The 18992-nt window shown below is 36.3% G+C and overlaps 1 protein-coding gene and 1 pseudogene across 1 annotated transcript; one reads left to right on the top strand and one right to left on the bottom strand.

Moving 5' to 3' along the window:
* Window positions 1–168: 168 nt before the first annotated feature.
* On the top strand, window positions 169–3113 carry LOC103948106 (annotated as a pseudogene).
* Window positions 3114–3261: 148 nt separating this feature from the next.
* LOC103946865 (uncharacterized protein At4g15970) lies at window positions 3262–6511 on the bottom strand. The gene is made up of 4 exons (XM_009357670.3): window positions 6179–6511; window positions 4392–4766; window positions 3830–4311; window positions 3262–3523 (listed from the first exon to the last, which is right to left on the bottom strand). Exons 1-4 carry the CDS (start codon window positions 6467–6469, stop codon window positions 3520–3522), a joined length of 1152 nt encoding a protein of 383 aa, XP_009355945.1. The 5' UTR covers window positions 6470–6511; the 3' UTR covers window positions 3262–3519.
* Window positions 6512–18992: the final 12481 nt, after the last annotated feature.

Genomic DNA, 18992 nt, shown 5'->3' with positions numbered 1-18992 from the left:
TAGTATTGGGCCTTGACTCGTCTGAATTGGGCCTATATTCTTTGGGCTGGATAAAAGCAACTGTAATACGACGGCGTGTCAAATGGAATACACTGTCGGAGTCTCCATTCATCCAGTCCCACGGTAATCACTCACTGCTCAGACTGCACAGATACGGAGAGAGAAAATATGAGAGGGTGTTTTCCGGCGCCGGCGGTAATATCCGTGCGTCGAGCTCCACAGTTACTCAAATTGCTTTGGTGGGCAGAAGAAGGAAAGGTTCTTTTGAATTCCCAGTCTGCTCCTCCGCCGCCAAACAGCTTGCCTTTCTTTCTCTAATCACAACGAGCATAACCAGCAGAGGCAAAGACAAGACGAAGACAATGCGTTTGGTTACCAGAAAGAAGCAAACGGATAGGCGGACGTCGTGCGGGCATTGGCTTGCAATGCAAGTGCAGCTACGAAAGCAGGGGAGAGGATAACGAATGGGTGGTGGTGAATTTCTACCATTTCGTAATGATCAAAGACGCGGAGGCGGAGGCGGCCAAGCATCTCTCTTTCGAAGAGGGTCTCAACATACGTGGGCGGATATATCTGAATGAACAAGGGATAATGCACAGGTATTTATTGCTTTCTGTTTGTAATGTTTGCTTATGAAATCAGTGGAATGAACGAATGAAATGCTTATACAATGTTATAATCTATCTTAGCATATTGCTTTGTATTTGTAATGTACTAATGTTTATGAGCAGAAATTCTCTGTAGAGGATGTTTGTTCCACAGCCGGTTTGTATGTACAAGTGAACCGAATTCATGAACCATACATATTACTGCAAGACAAACAAATAAGAAGTGTGTTTAATATCCTGTGTTGTGCATGTGTTAAGTACAGTGGGCTGTCGAGAGCTGCACTTGCATATTTTGAATGGTTAAGAGGAAACGAGAGATTTTCCGGCATCCTAGTGCAGGTTTCTGCAGCAACAAGTGGCCATTGCGGTATAGGCCGTCACTGGTTCAGGCAAGCCCCCAATAGAACTTCTTCTTTTTCTTCTACATCTTGTCGCTGATATCATAACATATATCACCCCCGCTTCCAGTTAGAAGGAAGTATTTCACATCTTCCTTTGCTGGACCCTTCAATGCGAGCAACACCTCTATCTCCATCTGAATGAAGAAAGAGATTGGAAGCAGTGAATACAACTAGTGATGCGTCAAATGACGATCTTAAAAGAAACCATATTTTATTGGAGGTGAGAAATGGTATGTTACTTCTGAGCCTTTTATTTTTAAATGATTTTCCTCTTATCGTTAATCCGGCAATTCCCTTCAAAATTTTGAGTGTTCAATGTAGACTTGTTCATAACTGTACATTTGAACAGTCCTTGATGGCTAGATTTGTTTAGCACTGTCGTTTCTTCTTGTGTTGTTTGATATGTTGCCTTGGTCATGTTTCTAATGTATAATTGCGCATGCAAGTCTTGTTATTTGTGTAGCTTCTACGTCAGCCATATAATAATTGTGTTCATAATTTCAGCCACAGAAGTTTGAAGATTTTGTCATTGCTTGTAATCAGGTTATGAGTGGGATATTAATCATTTTGAAGGGGCTCGGCGACCTGATATGGACTGCTTTAGGAGCACTTCGTTTGGGTTTTCGCAACCAGAGGTACGTGACTTTTAGTTCAACAATATGTTACATCTGGAGACATTCTGTTTGTAGCCATAGTATGATGGTTGAAGTAGTGTTGTTTCTGTAAAACAAAAAAGCTGTGCAGAAGTCCCACAGACGTATTGATATTGATGTGTAATGGTTTGAAATGAAGTTCTGATGTGAAGGTTTATGCCTTGGTATGGAGATTAAGATCAGGCACGTCAGCAGTTAGGAGGTTCCATGGTTTGTAGTCAAGCAACACTTTTGCGGTAGTATATAGTGAAGGTCGCAGTCTACTGTTTTATATACGAAAATTTAGGCATTAATATGTTCTGAAGGCAGTAGAAACTTCATTTTCTGGTGACGAATGTGAACATACTACTTTCTGTCTCTGTTAGTGCTTATTCAGGTCGTTGCTGCAGATCCATTAGGAAATGTTGATAAATAAAAAACAGATATATTGATGTATTGCACTGGAGGTATCCGTTGCGATGTATATTCCACAATCCTAAGGTAACCCGCCAGCCTTTGCAATGTATATTGATGATTGTACTGCATGAGTAATGGGAAAATTTGTGATGGAACGGATCGTGGTTGTGATGTTGGAATCAATTCTTTATCTTCTTCTCTTGCTTTTCTTATTTTGGACATTTAGTTGTAATTTATTTCATATGCCAGACAAAAGGGCTTTCAACATTTATACACATTAAAGCAAGGTGTTTATCATTATCTGGAGAATAAAGGTCCTGTCCAGTGGATTGGTAATTTGTTCGTATTTGACTCTCGTCTCTCTCTCCCACCGCCTGCCTACAAGCATGAAGCCACGACTAAAGCAAGCATACATGAAGATCCAGAGAATAATACATTCGCTAGGTGCTATACATGTGGTTCACAAGTCAGTGAGTTAAGGCATAGAAACTGTGCAAATCTCGAGTGCAATGATCGCACTGCAATCTGCTGTATCTGTAAGTTCCTTTTGTTAGCTATTCTCTCTCCATCCACCCCTCCATCCTACAAGTTGAAGCGTCACTGCTTAAATGCCATTTTACCGTCTGCATTACGTAAGGATTTCTATTTCAGATGCTGTTTGAACCGTGTGAAGGATTTAAGAGGACGTTGCTGTTCCAACTGCACGACTGCTCCTCGACTTAGAGCTATTCTTCCAAGGTTCCAGAGATACAAGAAGTGGCACACGTATCAAGATTCGATTCCGCAAAGCCAGTTGACGGCTTGATCAGACTCGTAAATCCTCAGGGCGGTTCATCATTTATCTAAACTAAACCAGAGCACATCTGGTGGGCATCATGCTTGTCTTCCTGTTGGATGGATGCAGTGCATGGCGAATTTAGACAAATTTCCCTATTCTTTTCTAACAAGGGAGAAAGGCAAGTTTGGTGTCTATGATCATGTTAGCTTGCAGCCTTAAGTCTCCAGAAAATACATCGGCCTAACTCTTCTGCTATAGGAAACAACAAGCAGCTGCAAACGTAGCAGAAACGTGGAATTGAAACATCTTGTTTAAACATTGCTCTTACTAAAGTGTGAGGAAAAAAATGTTTGAAAGTCAGTACCTCAACGGTGTTACTAATCTATTTCATTTTGATAATCTAAACTACGCTTATGCACATGACAGCAGACAATATAAGTGAGTAAATAAAATCGAATTTGTACGTACATATAGGCATTTATCTATCCCTTCTGGTTTGTACATTTGAAATTGTCACAATTCATAAATGGAGGGTATATTCTTTTCACTAATTCACTTCACATAAACATTGCAAAAAGAAAAACTGCTGCAAAATAAGTTCTGTAATAATAATCATGAGCAAGATGACATATATTTGATCCGCAGGAGCAATTTCCGTCGTTGAATTTAACCCTCCTTTTCTTCTACCTGAAGTAACAACATACGTGATAAAATAGGACTATACACGTCAGATTCATGCATGCATGGGATGGTTCTCAAATTTAAGTTTCAAAGATATTTGATCATCAACGCAACAACCTTTTTTATTTGGTTGCAAAAGGTATATATAAAGGGGTCATCAGATCGACTAAATTAAAGAATATCAAATGACAAAAATTAACAAGGATGTGTGAGAAGTAAAAAAGATTATGTGGATGACACACCTCTATAAAAATTGTTGGCATAAGAAATGGGCTTAACGGAAGAAGATTCATAACCGACGGCTAAAATTACCTGCATTTTTGTGGGACGGTCCACAAAGCTTGTGAAGTGCCTGTGGCGTTACGAGGCGATGACATGTAATTTTTCCAAACTTGAAGCAAAGCTTTGAGATCGTTCACTTTGTTTTCAAGACCAACACAACAATTAGCATGCATTGTGCAAACTTGTTTAAAATCCTTACTTGGCTCACAGAAGCCACCAAAGTATTTTGTATCCAAGAATCTCACTTTCAATCCAATCTTGGCAATGAAGGGATCAAATTTAATCCTATTAAGCACTTCTTGTTCATTCGTATCTGGATATGTGTATTTGGAGAGGTACCAAAATTTGTAAAACCCAATAGTTCGATCATTGGATTTTACATTGACAAATCCACAATTGGGAGGATTGTCAAAACTATAAGAATCAGCTAGGAATTGATCGGTTGCAATTTGAAAATCTGCATCTGGATAGAATTGTGGAAATGGATCTCGAAGCCACATTATATCGGTATCCTGTCCATTAATTTCACTAAATAGTTCATTCATGGAAAAGTATGCAAAAATTGGAAGAAATGAAGGACTAAGGAAAATACCGTAAAGACAAAGTTGTAGCCTTTGTCGAGAATGGAAGACAAAATCTGGGTTCTTCTCCACATCATCTGTAGGTAATTGGGAGTCAGATAAAATACCTCGCCGGTAAAGTTAGCGCCTTGAGTGTAAAGTAAGTAACAATGAGGGTGTGATGCTAAGCAACGAGCATATGCTTTTTGGTCCACGCAGATGACTAGCAAATGCTTAAGCAGCCATTTCGTGTTGCTTCCGATGTTAAAGCTCTCAAGAAAGAGATCAAATATTGAATTGGGCTCTGCCCATGCATCATTTAACGTAGTTATTATAACCGTTTTGTTCTTCATGCATGCATTTTTCAGAACTTTGTCCAATGGATCCATATCCTCCTGTTGGTTGCCCTGCATGCACCCACAACCATGCATGCATGTTATATATATGCACAAACATACTTACATGCTAACATAATTAATTAATGAAAATATGACTTTATTCATAGAAATTATTATTTTTTACCTAAAATTCACCGTATTATATTTTCTTAACAAAAGTCCAATGATTAGGCTCCAACTCAACAATTTTCTTAATTAAATTTTACTTCACAGAATTTCATATTTTTTAATACCTAAAATACCCCTAATAACTTATGTCGGATTAAAAACAAAATTTAATGTCATGGTTTCAACGCATATTAATAACACAATGATATGATATTAGGGTTTGAATTCGTTTCAATTTTATCCTTTTTTAAGTTCTTAGTTATTTTATCACTTAGTACTACGGTCTAATGACGTTCCTCTTCACTTATAAGTAAGATGTCTTAAGTTCGATTCTCGCCAAAGGCAAATTTGAACCACTTTATTGCTAGATCATTGTGAGATTAAACCCACCTCCTCTTACTTTAGTGTAGATAATATCGTTGGTTAAAAAAATTCTTAGTTGCTTTTCAAATTTGCATAAAATTAGGAATTTTTTTCGTTTAACTTTTCCCTTTTCAAAATATGTGAGCATTATATAAAAACAAAATGTGCCTCTTAGTTGCCAATAAAATATAAGAATATTATCTTCTCAAAATAAATTTACCTGTATTATATATATAGGTAAATTATTTTACCACACATATATAATAACAATAAAATGTGCCTAAAGCATGTAATAATATGTGCAAAATAATTTACTACAACATAAAAGATGTCATTTGGTTCAATTTAATTACCAATATTTCACATGTAGGTACGGGTAAATTATTTTATGAAATTAATGTACATACTTGAAGATAAAAATGTCATTTGCTAAGATAAACGATGTCATATTTCATTTGGTTAAATGAAAAAAATACTTGTAAATTATTTTTACAAATATTAAAGTACTGACTCTGAAATATATTTATATTTTTTATAAGGAAATATTTTATATATTTAATGAAAACATATATAAATCAAGTACAGTGCACCTGCGAGTTGAATTTTAGAAGCTTGCAAAAAAAAAAGGAAAAAAACTTAGATCAAATTTAACATTTCATCATTATTGTTAGGATTTCATCATTATTGAAGGTATTAGTAAAATGCATTGACATAATTAGGGTGTATTGGGGCATAGGTTGTAAATAGTATATGTTATTTCTTTGTCTACATATTAATGGATTTGAATTTTGGGTTTTAATTGAATGTTTAAATAAAGATAAGTTTTGTCTAGGAAACAAAAATTGCAATAGCATATCTCTAAGGAACCCATAAACATATTGATTTGTGGAGTAGAAAGTAAAAAGGATTAATTAGGGAGAGATAAGTAATGAATTAAGAGGACTACGTACCGTACTGGCCTGCTGAAGTGGAGGGCTTGTGGTATTCGCTTGCTGAAGCGGAGGGGCTGTGGTATTCGCCTGCTGAAGCGGAGGGGTTGTGGTATTCGCCTGCTGAAGCGGAGGGGTTGTGATTCTGCAGGAGGGGAGGGGTTGTGCCAAGCCATCATAACGAAATCCAGAAGGATACACAAAATTGTAGACAATAAAGCAACCGGCGACAGCTGCTGCCGCCATAAACACCAGTATCGTCCGTGCATTAATCCTCTTCCCAGTAATATCAAGAATCACAGAGTTTCTCATTATAAATCCAGATTTTCTTCTCTTGGGTAATTGGGTTGTAATACATATGGCAAACTGCGTTAGATTTAGTCCCTTAGCTGTATATGTATATAAAGTATTGTATTTAGTTTATATGTATACATCTTAGAGAGATTTTTTTCTAAAATCAAGATTCAAGAATCATGTGTCAGCTGGCTGCGAAAAACACGAAAGCTATGGACTTGTCATTACGCACAACAGGGGCATTGGACTTTCGGGTGTATATATATATATATATAAACTCTATTTTTTTGACATTTCAAGTTGATGGTTCGAAGTTGAAGTAGTCTACTACTCCACTTTTAGTTTAGATAATATCATTTGTTTAAAAAAAAAAATTAAATAAATAAATAAATAAGCATTACGAAAGTCCCATTTTGGTGGTGGCAATTTGTTTTTAAGGTTTGGTTGGCTTTTTGTCAAAATGGTAATTGAGATTGGTTTAACTCTTCATTTTGGTTCATGTGATTTAAAATCGATAAAACTGGTTCTTGAGTTTGTCCACCATCAATCATTTTGGTCAAAATTTCCCTTAAATAAGAAGAAAAAAATACCCTCAATTGTCAAATTATTTTGGCTCATTGTTTATTAAATTGAGGGTATTTTTATCATTTTGGTCTTTATTTAACATAGATTTTTCACGAAATGATCAAATTGATGACAAACTCAAGGATTCCTTCCATCAATTTCAAATCTCATGAACCAAAATGACAAGTTATGTCAATCTCATTGACCATTTTGGCTAAAAAGCCAGTTTGGTTTTATTGTTTATGCTTGAGATGTAAGATGAGTGTATGAGGAAATGAATTAATGAAAAATGGTGACGAAAAAGAGAGAAATAAAAAAGGAAGAGTAAGGTAAGTACTAACTCAATTGTTACGCATGGGACGGTTTTGGGGTCTGACCACTGTCCTCTCATCTTCTAATCTGATTCAGCAGGATTGAAAGGTAGGAAGATCTTTAGGTTTGAGGCTTTTTGGGTGAAGGAGGTGGAGTGTCAGGAGTTGGTGCGGAAGTGTTGGGCTAGGCGGGAGATTGGCGATGTTTCGTCACAGTGGGTGAAAAAGATAAATGATTGCTGTTCCGGTCTTATACGTTGGAGTGGTAACAAGTTTAAAAGGCAAGGAATGCAAATTCGGGACCTACTTGCTCAGTTGGATGAGCTCCAAAAGGATTGGGGACCTAATATAACAAAAATAAAGGAGAAGTATCGGCTAATTGATGACTTAAGGGCTCAAAAGGAAAGTTTTTGGCACCAGAAATCAAGTGTCTTCTTCAGGGCAAATGTTTTGGTTGAGCTAGGTAACATTCTTGGTATTCCTCTGGTGGATAATCTGGGCACTTATTTGGGTGTTCCTGTTATATGGTGACGTTCGAAGAAACGTGGCCTGGCCCAAGTGAAAATGAGGATATTGGGGAAGCTACAAGGTTGGAAACAGAGTACGGGCTATTCCCGCCTACCCTATGAGTATTTTTAAATTCCCTGCTATTGTTTGTCAGGAGTTAGATGTCTTGGTTGCGGGCTTTTGGTGGGGAAGTAAAGGGGAGGTGCGGAAAATCCATTGGGTGTCAAATGAGGTCTTAAGCCTTCTTAAAGATTTGGGTGGATTGGGCTTCAGGAACTTTCAAGAGTTTAATGATGCTTTACTTGCCAAACAGTGTTGGCGTTTGATTTATGAGCCAAATTCGCTTTGAGCGTAAGTAATCAAGGCTCGTTATTTCCCACATTGTTCCATTTTGAAGGCCCAAAAAGAGGGCCAAGCTTCATGGGCCTGGACAAGTCTTCTCACAGGTAAGGAGTTGTTTTGAAATGGTTCCCATTGGCAAATTATGAGGGGCGAGGATGTGCGAGTGTGGGTGGATCGATGGCTGCCATCGTTACCTTCGAGGTACCCTATGCTACTTGGAGAGGTTGCAGTCACTAAAAACTTACGTGTGAACTCTTTTATATGCCCAGTTTTAAGGTAGTGGGATTTAAGCTTTCTGCAGCCTTTTCTTTCTACGGTAGATCAAGAGGCGATTAGAGACACTCCAATCGGTGACCCGAGTATACTGCTTGTTTGGTCCCAAATGAATGTTGGAGAGGTATCTGGCAGCGGGAGGTGCCTCTAAAGATCTGGCATTTCTTTTGGATCTCGATGCATAATAGCCTGTCAACTAGAGCTGCTTTCTTTAAATGACGGTCATCCCCTTCCAAATTATGTCTTATTTGTCGTTGCCAAGATGAGTCAATTGAGCATCTCTTCCTTCTTTGTCATTGGGTGGATCCTATTTGGTTTGGAGGTGCTCTAAACTATAAAGTGGATCGTGCAGGTATTCAATCTTGGGTGATGTGGTTGCAAGCATTTTTGTTTTCTAATCTTAGGGTTGTAGCTAATAGAAAGCGGGTTCAGTCCTATGTTGCGTTCACTTATTGGTTTATTTGGAAAGCCCATTGTGATTTAGTGTTTAATCAAGTACCAATTAATCCTACCACTACCAGGGTGCTTATGACTTTAACCAATGCGATGGATTTCTTCTTGGATACGGTGAAAGACTCGGGGATCAGAAAGGCAGTGGTGAATGTGCGGGAGGGCCAGGTTTCAAGATGGTGTTATCCTATCTCTCCTTATTCAAAAATCAATGTGGATGCTAGCTGGTCTAAGTTGTCTAAGTTGTCTAAGTTGGGTTTCTTTGGGGTGGTGATAAGGGTAGCGGGCGGTAGGTTTTTGGCAGCAGCAAGGTACTCTCTAAGGGTTTCTAATGCTACAATAGCGGAAGCTGTGGCGCTACTTCATGGCTGTGAATTGGGTGCTTCTTTAGGTATTGGTTCTGTTATTCTCGAGTCGAACTCTCTAGAAGTTGTTTCTTGTTTATGTCATTCTCTTGACAATGGCAGTTGGGAGGCTTATCCTATCTTGGCAAGGGTTAAACAGATGGGTGGGGCTTTCCAGAATTGTCGCTGGTTTTGGGTGCCGAGATCAGCCAATAGGGCGGCACATGTTATTGCGTCAATTGGTTTTCTAGGGATGAGTGAATCTGTTTAGGTTGATAGGCCCCCATCTTCTCTGGTTCATATATTGAAAAATGATGGTCTTCTGTGTCCTCGTTAATTTTGCTTTGGTAGTATTTGGGGTGACGCTTTCACTTGGTTGAAGTGTCTTCTGGTTGTATCCCCTTGCACTGCTTCTATCTTAGTATGTCTCTCTTGGTGTTTGCCTCTTGGTAGGCTTACCTGTACCTATTTGGCTTCTTAGCCTTGGAATGGTATTCCTAGTTTCCAAAAAAAAAAAAAAAAAAGACTAGGGTTAGTCCATCTATATATATACATAATCCATGCAGATCATTCTACATATATTTAATAATTTAATGTTCACCCTTGGAACAAATTTACATATAATTCTAATTAGGATGAATTACATTTTACCCCTTCAGGTTTATGATCGATTTTAATTTCTTACAACATCTTTAAAACATTTCAATTTCATACATTTACTTATCATTTTATTTCAATTTCATACATCCATTAAAAAATCCGTTATGTAAACTGTTAAGTGATGACGTGGCAAATATAAGATCAACATTTGTGTTGACGTGGTTGCCAAATTTGTGCCACAAGGCAAAAATATAATTTTTTATGCATTTAAAATATAATAATTTACCCTATTAAAAAAAAAAAAAAAAAAAAAAACCATCTTCCTTCCCTGCAACCCAAACCCTCCATCCCACCCCACCCCTTCCCCACCCAAAACCCCAAAAAACCTCCCCTCCCATCCCGAAAAAACCCACCACAATTAACTAAAGAAAAGTAATAAATAAAAATAAAAAAATAAAAAAAACCCCATATCTTCTTGCCCAGGCACCCCTTCCCCATCACCACTACAGATAGACCTGACAATTTATTACACGACACGTAAACGACACGAAAATAACGGGTTTCAGGTCAACACGATAACTAATCGGGTCATTATCGGGTCACACGATAATAACCCGTTAGTAACGGGTCCTTAACAGGTTTACACGAAAGCGACACGCGGGTAACCTGTTTCGACACGATAAGAAAAATGCTATTTTGATGATTTTAATTTTTTAAACTACTAAAAAAAACTTACTATAAAATGCAATAGATATAATGAATATGTATATATTGTTTATTAATTATTATTCTATTATTATTTTATATAAATTTTAAATTTAAGTTTTATTTATTTATTTATTTTTATAATATATTATAGGCAAAGATTGAGATTAAAAATCATAAAACACATTAAAAATAAAAATATCAAGTAATTTAAAAATACCAAAAACATAAAAAAATTATAATAATTAATTTCCCGCCTAATATTTCAAGAGTTTCATCCATTTCCCACCTAATGTTTGGGAAATTTTGCAACCTATATCCATCTATTTCCCGCCTAATGTTTAACCCAAAGAAAAAAAGTAACCAGCTTTTTTTTATTTTTTTATTTTATCTCTTATAACATTTTAACTTGAATAAAAATAAAATACGTAATAAAAAAACATAAATGTAATTTTATTATTAAATATCATCACATACTAATTGAAACATAGTCTAATTAACACTTAAAATATATAAATAATTAATACATTTATTCCAAGTCATCAAAACGATAAGATTCACTAACGCTTAAAGTTTATTTATACTTTCATTAAGTATAACATCAATGTGTATCCCATCAAAATGATGAAAGTATGAATAAACTCTTAAGTGTTAGTGAATTTATCGTTTTGACGGGATAAGTATCCTACAAAACGAATTTCAACAATCCAACCGTCAAACTTGTTTATACATGCTTCGAGATCGCATACTCCAAAAATTGCAAAAAACAAACATTCAGAGATGAAGTAATGAGACAAAACTTTTCAACAGTTGTAAACGAAAAATCACGATTTAACGGTTATTTTAACTCCGATTTTGATGATTTTTTACAACTATACTCCTTGAACCTAAACAAATACAATGAATGAATTCGATCTTCAATTTAAAATATTTACACTAGTGGATACCACAAAATCTTATGTTATACTTGATGAAAGTATAAATAAACTCTTAAGTGTTAGTGAATCTAGTGTTTTAATGAGATACACATCTTAGAAACTAATTTCAACGATCCAACCGTCAAACTTGTTTATATATGCTTCAAGATCGCATACGCCAAAAATTGCAAAAAACAAACATTCAGAGATCAAGTAAGAAGACAAAACTTTTCGACGGTTATAAACAAAAAATCACGATTTAACGGTTATTTTAACTCCGATTTTGATGATTTTTTACAACTATACTCCTTGAACCTAAACAAATACAATGAATGGATTCGATCTTCAATTTAAAATATTTACACTAGTGGATACCACAAAATCTTATGTTATACTTGATGAAAGTATAAATAAACTCTTAAGTGTTAGTGAATCTATCGTTTTGATGTGATATGCATCCTACGAAACTAATTTCAATGATCCAACCGTCAAACTTGTTTATATATGCTTCGAGATCGCATACGCCAAAAATTGCAAAAAACAAACATTCAGAGATCAAGTAATGAGACAAAACTTTTCGATGGTTATAAACGAAAAATCACGATTTAACGGTTATTTTAACTCCGATTTTGATGATTTTTTACAGCTACACTCCTTGACCTTAAACAAATACAATGAATGAATTCGATCTTTAATTTAAAATATTTACACTAGTGGATACCACAAAATCTTATGTAATACTTGACGAAAGTATAAATAAACTCTTTAAGTGTTAGTGAATCTATCATTTTGATGTGATATGCATCCTACGAAACTAATTTCAACGATCCAACCGTCAAACTTGTTTATATATGCTTCGAGATCGCATACTGCCAAAAATTGCAAAAAACAAACATTCAGAGATCAAGTAATGAGACAAAACTTTTTGATGGTTATAAACGAAAAATCACGATTTAACGGTTATTGTAACTCCGATTTTGATGATTTTTTACAGCTACACTCCTTGACCCTAAATGAATACAATGAATGAATTCGATCTTCAATTTAAAATATTTACACAAGTGGATACCACAAAATCTTATGTTATACTTGATGAAAGTATAAATAAACTCTTAAGTGTTAGTGAATCTATCGTTTTGATGAGATACGCATACTACAAAACTAATTTCAACGATCCAACCGTCAAACTTGTTTGTATATGCTTCGAGATCGCATATGCCAAAAATTGCAAAAAAAAAAAAACATTCAGAGATCAAGTAATGAGACAAAACTTTTCGACGGTTATAAACGAAAAATTACGATTTAACGGTTATTTTAACTCCGATTTTGATGATTTTTTACAGTTACACTCATTGACCCTATATGAATATAATGAATGAATTCGATCTTCAATTTAAAATATTTACACTAGTGGATACCATAAAATCTTATGTTATACTTAATGAAAGTATAAATAAGTGTAGATTTTTAAAAATCTCATGAACAATGTTATTTATTTGAGTGAAAAATTAATAATAATAAGTGTGAAAAATGTAATCACACGTAATGAAAAACTTTACAACGTTCATTAAGGGGTCAACTCCAAAATTTAGTATGTATATACTAATTTAGTATTATGTTTTACATTTTTTTGGGTCAAATTATGTTTTTCTTTTCATTTTTATTGATTTAAAATATAATTTTCTTAACGGGTAACGGGTCGGGTCATATTACCTGATAATATTAACGGGTTGATTTCGGGTCGGGTCATATTACCTGTTTACTTTAACAGGTATTACACGACACGACCCGTTAAGCTATCGGGTATGACACGAAAACGACACGAACACGAGAAACACGACACGAATGCCAGGTGTCTACAGAGCTTTCTCGTTTCCAGTTTTCAATACTGGAAATAATCAATAAACCAAATTAAAAATTTGAAAATGAAAGAAAAATATGTAAAAAGCAAAAGGTAGATCTGTAATTGCAAATCTTCAATTATAGTCTTCAACCTACCCTTCCACCTAACATCTTGTACAATTCCCCCTTTCCCTCTGTTCCCTCCAATCTCAATGAGCTACGCCATCAAACGGATATGCAGCTAGTTGCGCCATTGCTCACGCTGGAGCTGCCAGAAAGGAGGCCGTGGAATCTAAGGACAAAGAGGGCTCCAATGGGCAACGACAGTGGTGCTAAGGGGGTGAGAATCGAGGAGAATAAGGCGAATTAGTCCTCTTTGAAGAGTGAGCATAACAATGGCGTGAAGGAAGAGAGGAGGAGATAGGGCAGGGGTTGCAGAAAGGTGAGAGGGAAGGAAAGGGATCTGGGTCTGGGTGTGGGTTTGGGTTTTTTTATTTTTTTTAATAAGGTAAATTATTATAATATTTTAAATGCATAAAAAATTATTTTTTTGTCACGTAGCATAAATTTGGCAACCACTTCAGCTCTTAACGGACTAATGGATGGAGAATATAACGGATGTATTATATTGAAATAAAATAGTACGTGAGGTATGAAAGTGAAATTTTTTGAAAATGTTGTATAAGGTTACAATAGACTTCAAACATGATATGGTTACAATAGACTTCAAACATGATATAGTAAAGTGTAATTTACCCTTCTAGTTATTATCGAATATGTATATATAATTTTAATTTTAACCACTAAATCATTGCACGTAGCGAATTGATAGTGAGGCCAGTCGGCAGGCTAGGCTAGGAATGGTGCGACCTCTCTCTTTCAAAATTTAGCCACTAAATCATGTATAATTAATTCCTTTTATGATGTTGGATGCTCTTTTTTCTTTAGATTGTATTGAAATCTCTAATAAGATTTTTATCGATATCCATTATATGCACCATATCCTAAATGATTGTATGTATTCTATACCTTATCAACGAATATCGTACCGTTTTCAAAAAAATTAATGATAATATTCTTTCACAAAATTAATCAATCAAAGCCATTAAACAATTTCAAAATGAACTTGTTAAACCTAATTGGGGGAATTGATTTAATTTTTGCTTGTTGGTTGCCAAGTCAAAAGATGCCGACACAAAGACTAGAACATCTAAACGTGTGTTGTTCTGGTGATGGGTACTAGTCTAACATGACTCACAAGAGAGATGAAGATGATGTTGGGAATTATTATCAATATTCAATCGGAGAGAAGACTTTTCAAAATTAAGAGTTTTCTTAACTTTCCGCCTAATTTTATTCAACCCGGCTGCAACCGACATTTCAACGCTATATATGTTTATTAATTTTATCATCTCTTCTCCATGATGCATATTCAAGTATAGAATATTTAACACACCAGAAAAATTACGTATACATTCTTATTTTACTATCTCATGCTAATTTTATATTCGCATTTTTTAGGAATTATTTCATGTTAGTAGTACATGCAACTTCATCAAGGAAACCAAGTTTATATCTTATTCTCCTATTTTGGATCTTTTCGATGATGATGAGTGTACAATTATTATTATATTCTCTCAATATTATATATATAATATGTCAATATTGCTCCAAAATATTCTCTCAATTATATATTCAATATCTCTCAATTATGATTATAATTATAATTGTCTTACCTCGTGGCTTCTATTCCTACCTTGAATTTTTTTATTTATTTTGGGGTCAATTTCTTGTATTGATTACGAAAGGGACCATTCATTGCGAATCACATAAATCAAGCATAATTTATTTCCCTAAATAATTATTGTTCAATTGTAAAATTCTTAGGCCAAACCCTAATGATTGATTGATCATTGACTTAATAAACTTCAACACTCGTTTCATAATCTATTTACCAAAAGAGAATGCTAAAGTTATCATATTTTTAGAACATATTTTGTAGAATACATGATGACACACCCCGACCGAGATCAGGGCATGCTGGCCGTCATGTGGAAGTGACGTAACCATGTGCACAGTGCGGAAGCTAATAAATAATAATAAAAGTACGAATAAATAAAAACCAGCTATACACAAGGTAAGAATATACATGTGCAAGCGTAAGTGTGAAAAAAACAAAGTTCAGAGCATGGAAGACCTAATGCAGTCCGGGGGAAACAACACTACATAAACACACCTGAAGGTGGTCCTACAATGGTGATAAACTGTCAAATAAGCCAGGAAAAATCCTCTGGGGAGCCACCAAAAGCGCTAGCCAAACTAGAACCTGGAGGGGCGCAAAACAGAAAGCGTGAGTGGGCAAAAACAAAGCTTTTCAAAAACCATTTCATAAAAAAAGTTCTAACCCCTCGCCATAAAACCTGTATACTTCCCAGAAAATAAAATATATATATAAGTCATGCTTAGAAATATGCCATATCAAATGCCTCTAAAATAGAATGCAAGTGCTCAGGTAATGTCAAATCAATGCCATGTAATCTGTCAGCCGGAGTCACCTAACGTGACCTGTACGGCTGAATCTAGAGCTCAAATCTCCATCTCACTAACTATACCTGCACACGAGTCGGAACCACCTAAAGTGGTATGTACGACAGGACTGGGTGCAATATAAGTACGCTTAAGTGCTACGATCACATGAAGGCTGGGCGAATAATCGCGAGTCACCTACGAGTCGGAACCACCTAAAGTGGTCTGTACGACAAAACTGTGCACCTAACTTGGATCCAAGATGAGCGTGTGGTGCATGAGGTGAACATCACGTAAAGGACTGTGCGCAACTCTGGGCAGGAGCACTAACACCGAGGGTGCAGGTTATAAGCTCTCTATGCATCTCAAATCATTACTAAACATAAACATAGACCATAACTCACCTGACACTTACCTGTGCGTCCACAGCACCAACACATAATACATATGCAACTAATAATGCATAAATAAATGGCAAACAATGTGCATGGCATATAAACGTATAAACGTTTCATTTCACTTTTTGGGAAAAACATAAGTATATAGGTATATACAGAAAACCAAAAGCTCACTCACTGGTATGTAGAAGGGTCGTAACCCCCTTGCCTTGAGTGACCGCGCTCGTCCTTAGGATAGGTCTCACCTATATGCGAAACAACTATAAATACGTTAATTTTAAAGTACATAACCAACAACACAAAATAACTTCTCATACAATGCTCAAATAGGGTGTATGAATACACCAACGTGATCTACTCAACCTCACGAACATCCCCATATTTTTAAAATAATTTTCTGACACCGCACGCGCCCCCACGTGCCGGCCAAGGCACGGCCACACGCGCCGCCCACGCGCAGGCACGTGCCTGGCACACTGACGGCGTTAGTTAACGCCGTCAGGAATATTCCGTTAACTCTGAGGGATTCCGTTAACGCCGTTAGGAATATTCCGTCCAAACTGATGGAATATTCCGTCATCTTCTCCGGCCAAACTCCGGCGCCGTCGCCGGTCCCAGAAAACCGGAGAAATTTTCAAAACTTTGTATCTTCTTCGTTTTTCAACCAAATTTCACAAAATTGGCACCAAAATGAAGCTTACAACAAGAGGAACAAATTCATACCACTTTCAAGCACTAAAACCCATGGAATCTCGCCGGGAAAACACCACCAACTCCGGCCAAACCTGCAACTCACGATCCCAACGTCCAAAACCTTCAAACGAACCACCCCGAGCCTCCTAAGGACCTCACCAAGCTTCCTACAAGCTTGAAATTCCCAAATACACAAGAATTAACGTGTGCATGAACAGTGACCAAATCGGGGGATCCCGAGTTCGACGTGAAAACGAAGGTATCCTTACCTGAAATGGGTATGGTTGAACTCCTAAGGATCTCACGAGCATGAATATGTAAATTGTTTCCTCGATCTGTGAAGGTTTTGAGGGTTTGTGGTGTCGTCCGTACAAAAGAATAGGAAAGGGAGAGAGAGAGGGCTCGGGACAGATAGGGAGAATAGGAGAGAGGGATGAGGATGGTGATGGATGTGTGGCTGGGATGCAACCAACCAAAAACCCAAAACAACCACACAAACAACAATTATCCATTAGGGGCAAAACCGTCATTTCACCCCTACGGTACGAAAAATCCGGGACGGGCTGTCACACATGATGCGGCAGTCGATAGTTGGATTCCTTCTCTAATAGATCATATTTGGGGGTTTGTGTTAATTTTTTTTTTAATTTTAATTTTTGTTTTTCAAAACCGGTGATGTTGAACTCATTTGAAATGGTTAAAAGCATTTAAAATGGTTAACAACGTTTTTGGTAAAAATGCTTTTGGAACCAATCCATAGTAAAATGACAAATGAATTCTAGAAAAACACTTCATTGCTTCATGCAACTTGTGCTTCTTGTAGAAAGCACTTTAAGTGCTTTTGAAACCCAAAAATATTTTTTCTAAAAATGATTTCAGTTATTTTAAAAGTAGTTACAAACAAGCCCATTATATACTAAGGGGAGATCAGATTCAATTTTTTATTCAGATGAGAGAGTATACATTATTGTAGACAACATGGTTAAAGCCCAGTCTACAAATTTGTGTTAGTTACGTACAAATAATTACCTAACAAGAATAATTTTAAATTATTCTAAACTTTTTAAAACATTTCAAATAAATACCTAACATTGCAAGTGGTTATCTACTACAATAGTAGAGAAAAATGTTGTCCTTACACTACGGCGTGAGATTGAACCATCGGCCTCCTAGTCTAACATTTAATCTAACAAGTCTATCATTTGACCAAAAAAAACAAAAAAAAAAAAATAAATACCTAACATTTTGAGAATTATGCATTTGCTAAGTCACTAGCATTAAGTGTTGGTGACATCATGTGGACAAGTATAGAATTTCACTGTGTTTGTGTGTCTCAATATTGTCCTTATCACTTAACATTAATAACCTCATCACTTAACAATGATAACTCAACATGTGTCTATTTTTCAAAATATGAGATAATATTTTTTAAGCAAAAGTACGATATTCATTAAGTTGGAATAAAAACCTACAATATTGAGGATAAGGTGCATAGATGGGTCCCCATAAAAATCTTGTTAGGGATGTTAATCCAGTCGGAGGAAAAAAAAAGTGTATGGCACAACCAATGTATAGTAAATTATCATCAAATATTACGATCAAAGTAAAATTAACTGGGTCTTTCTTCTACTAGGATGTCCTGGATCAAGTCCGGAGGGTCTTCAAACCATAACACTTCGCAATGTCTTCCAATTCGTACACGAGCAAGCCGATGCGCTGCTTGATTGGCTTCGCGTCGAATGTGGCGCATTTCAATATGCGCAATTACCGGGAGAAAGCTCCTAGTATCTCCCAAAGGTGGACAAACCATCTTCCTTCCTTTGTAGAGCAGCTATAGTTGTGCTCGAATCACCTTCGAACACGACGTCTTGTCCTCCATTGACAATCTGCACCAAAATTTTCGCAGCATGCCTTGCCGCCAAGATCTCCGCATGCAGCGGGGAAACCACATTAACAAGAACTCCTGACGCCCCACCGCCCAGCACTGCCTGGTGCCTCGTCAATCTGCCTCCTTTCGTCTCTCGAGCGGATCCGACATATTCCCCCCTAACCCTTATAAATTTTGATTT

Source organism: the organism of the source record quoted next, unplaced genomic scaffold (assembly GCF_019419815.1).
Source record: "Pyrus x bretschneideri cultivar Hongxiangsu unplaced genomic scaffold, Pyrus_bretschneideri_v1 Contig3, whole genome shotgun sequence".
NCBI lineage: Eukaryota > Viridiplantae > Streptophyta > Magnoliopsida > Rosales > Rosaceae > Pyrus > Pyrus x bretschneideri.
Note: the sequence above shows the minus strand (reverse complement) of the source record. Positions and strands in the feature narration are given on the sequence as shown.

Excerpts from the sequence above, each read along its gene's own strand:
- LOC103946865 (XM_009357670.3), bottom strand. The coding sequence starts at position 6,469 with ATGAGAAACTCTGTGATTCTTGATATTACTGGGAAGAGGATTAATGCA. Across the intron at positions 4,767-6,178 it reads CACTTCAGCAGGCCAGTACG|GGCAACCAACAGGAGGATAT; the intron begins GTACGTAGTCCT and ends GGGTGCATGCAG. Across the intron at positions 4,312-4,391 it reads GCTACAACTTTGTCTTTACG|GATACCGATATAATGTGGCT; the intron begins GTATTTTCCTTA and ends ATTAATGGACAG.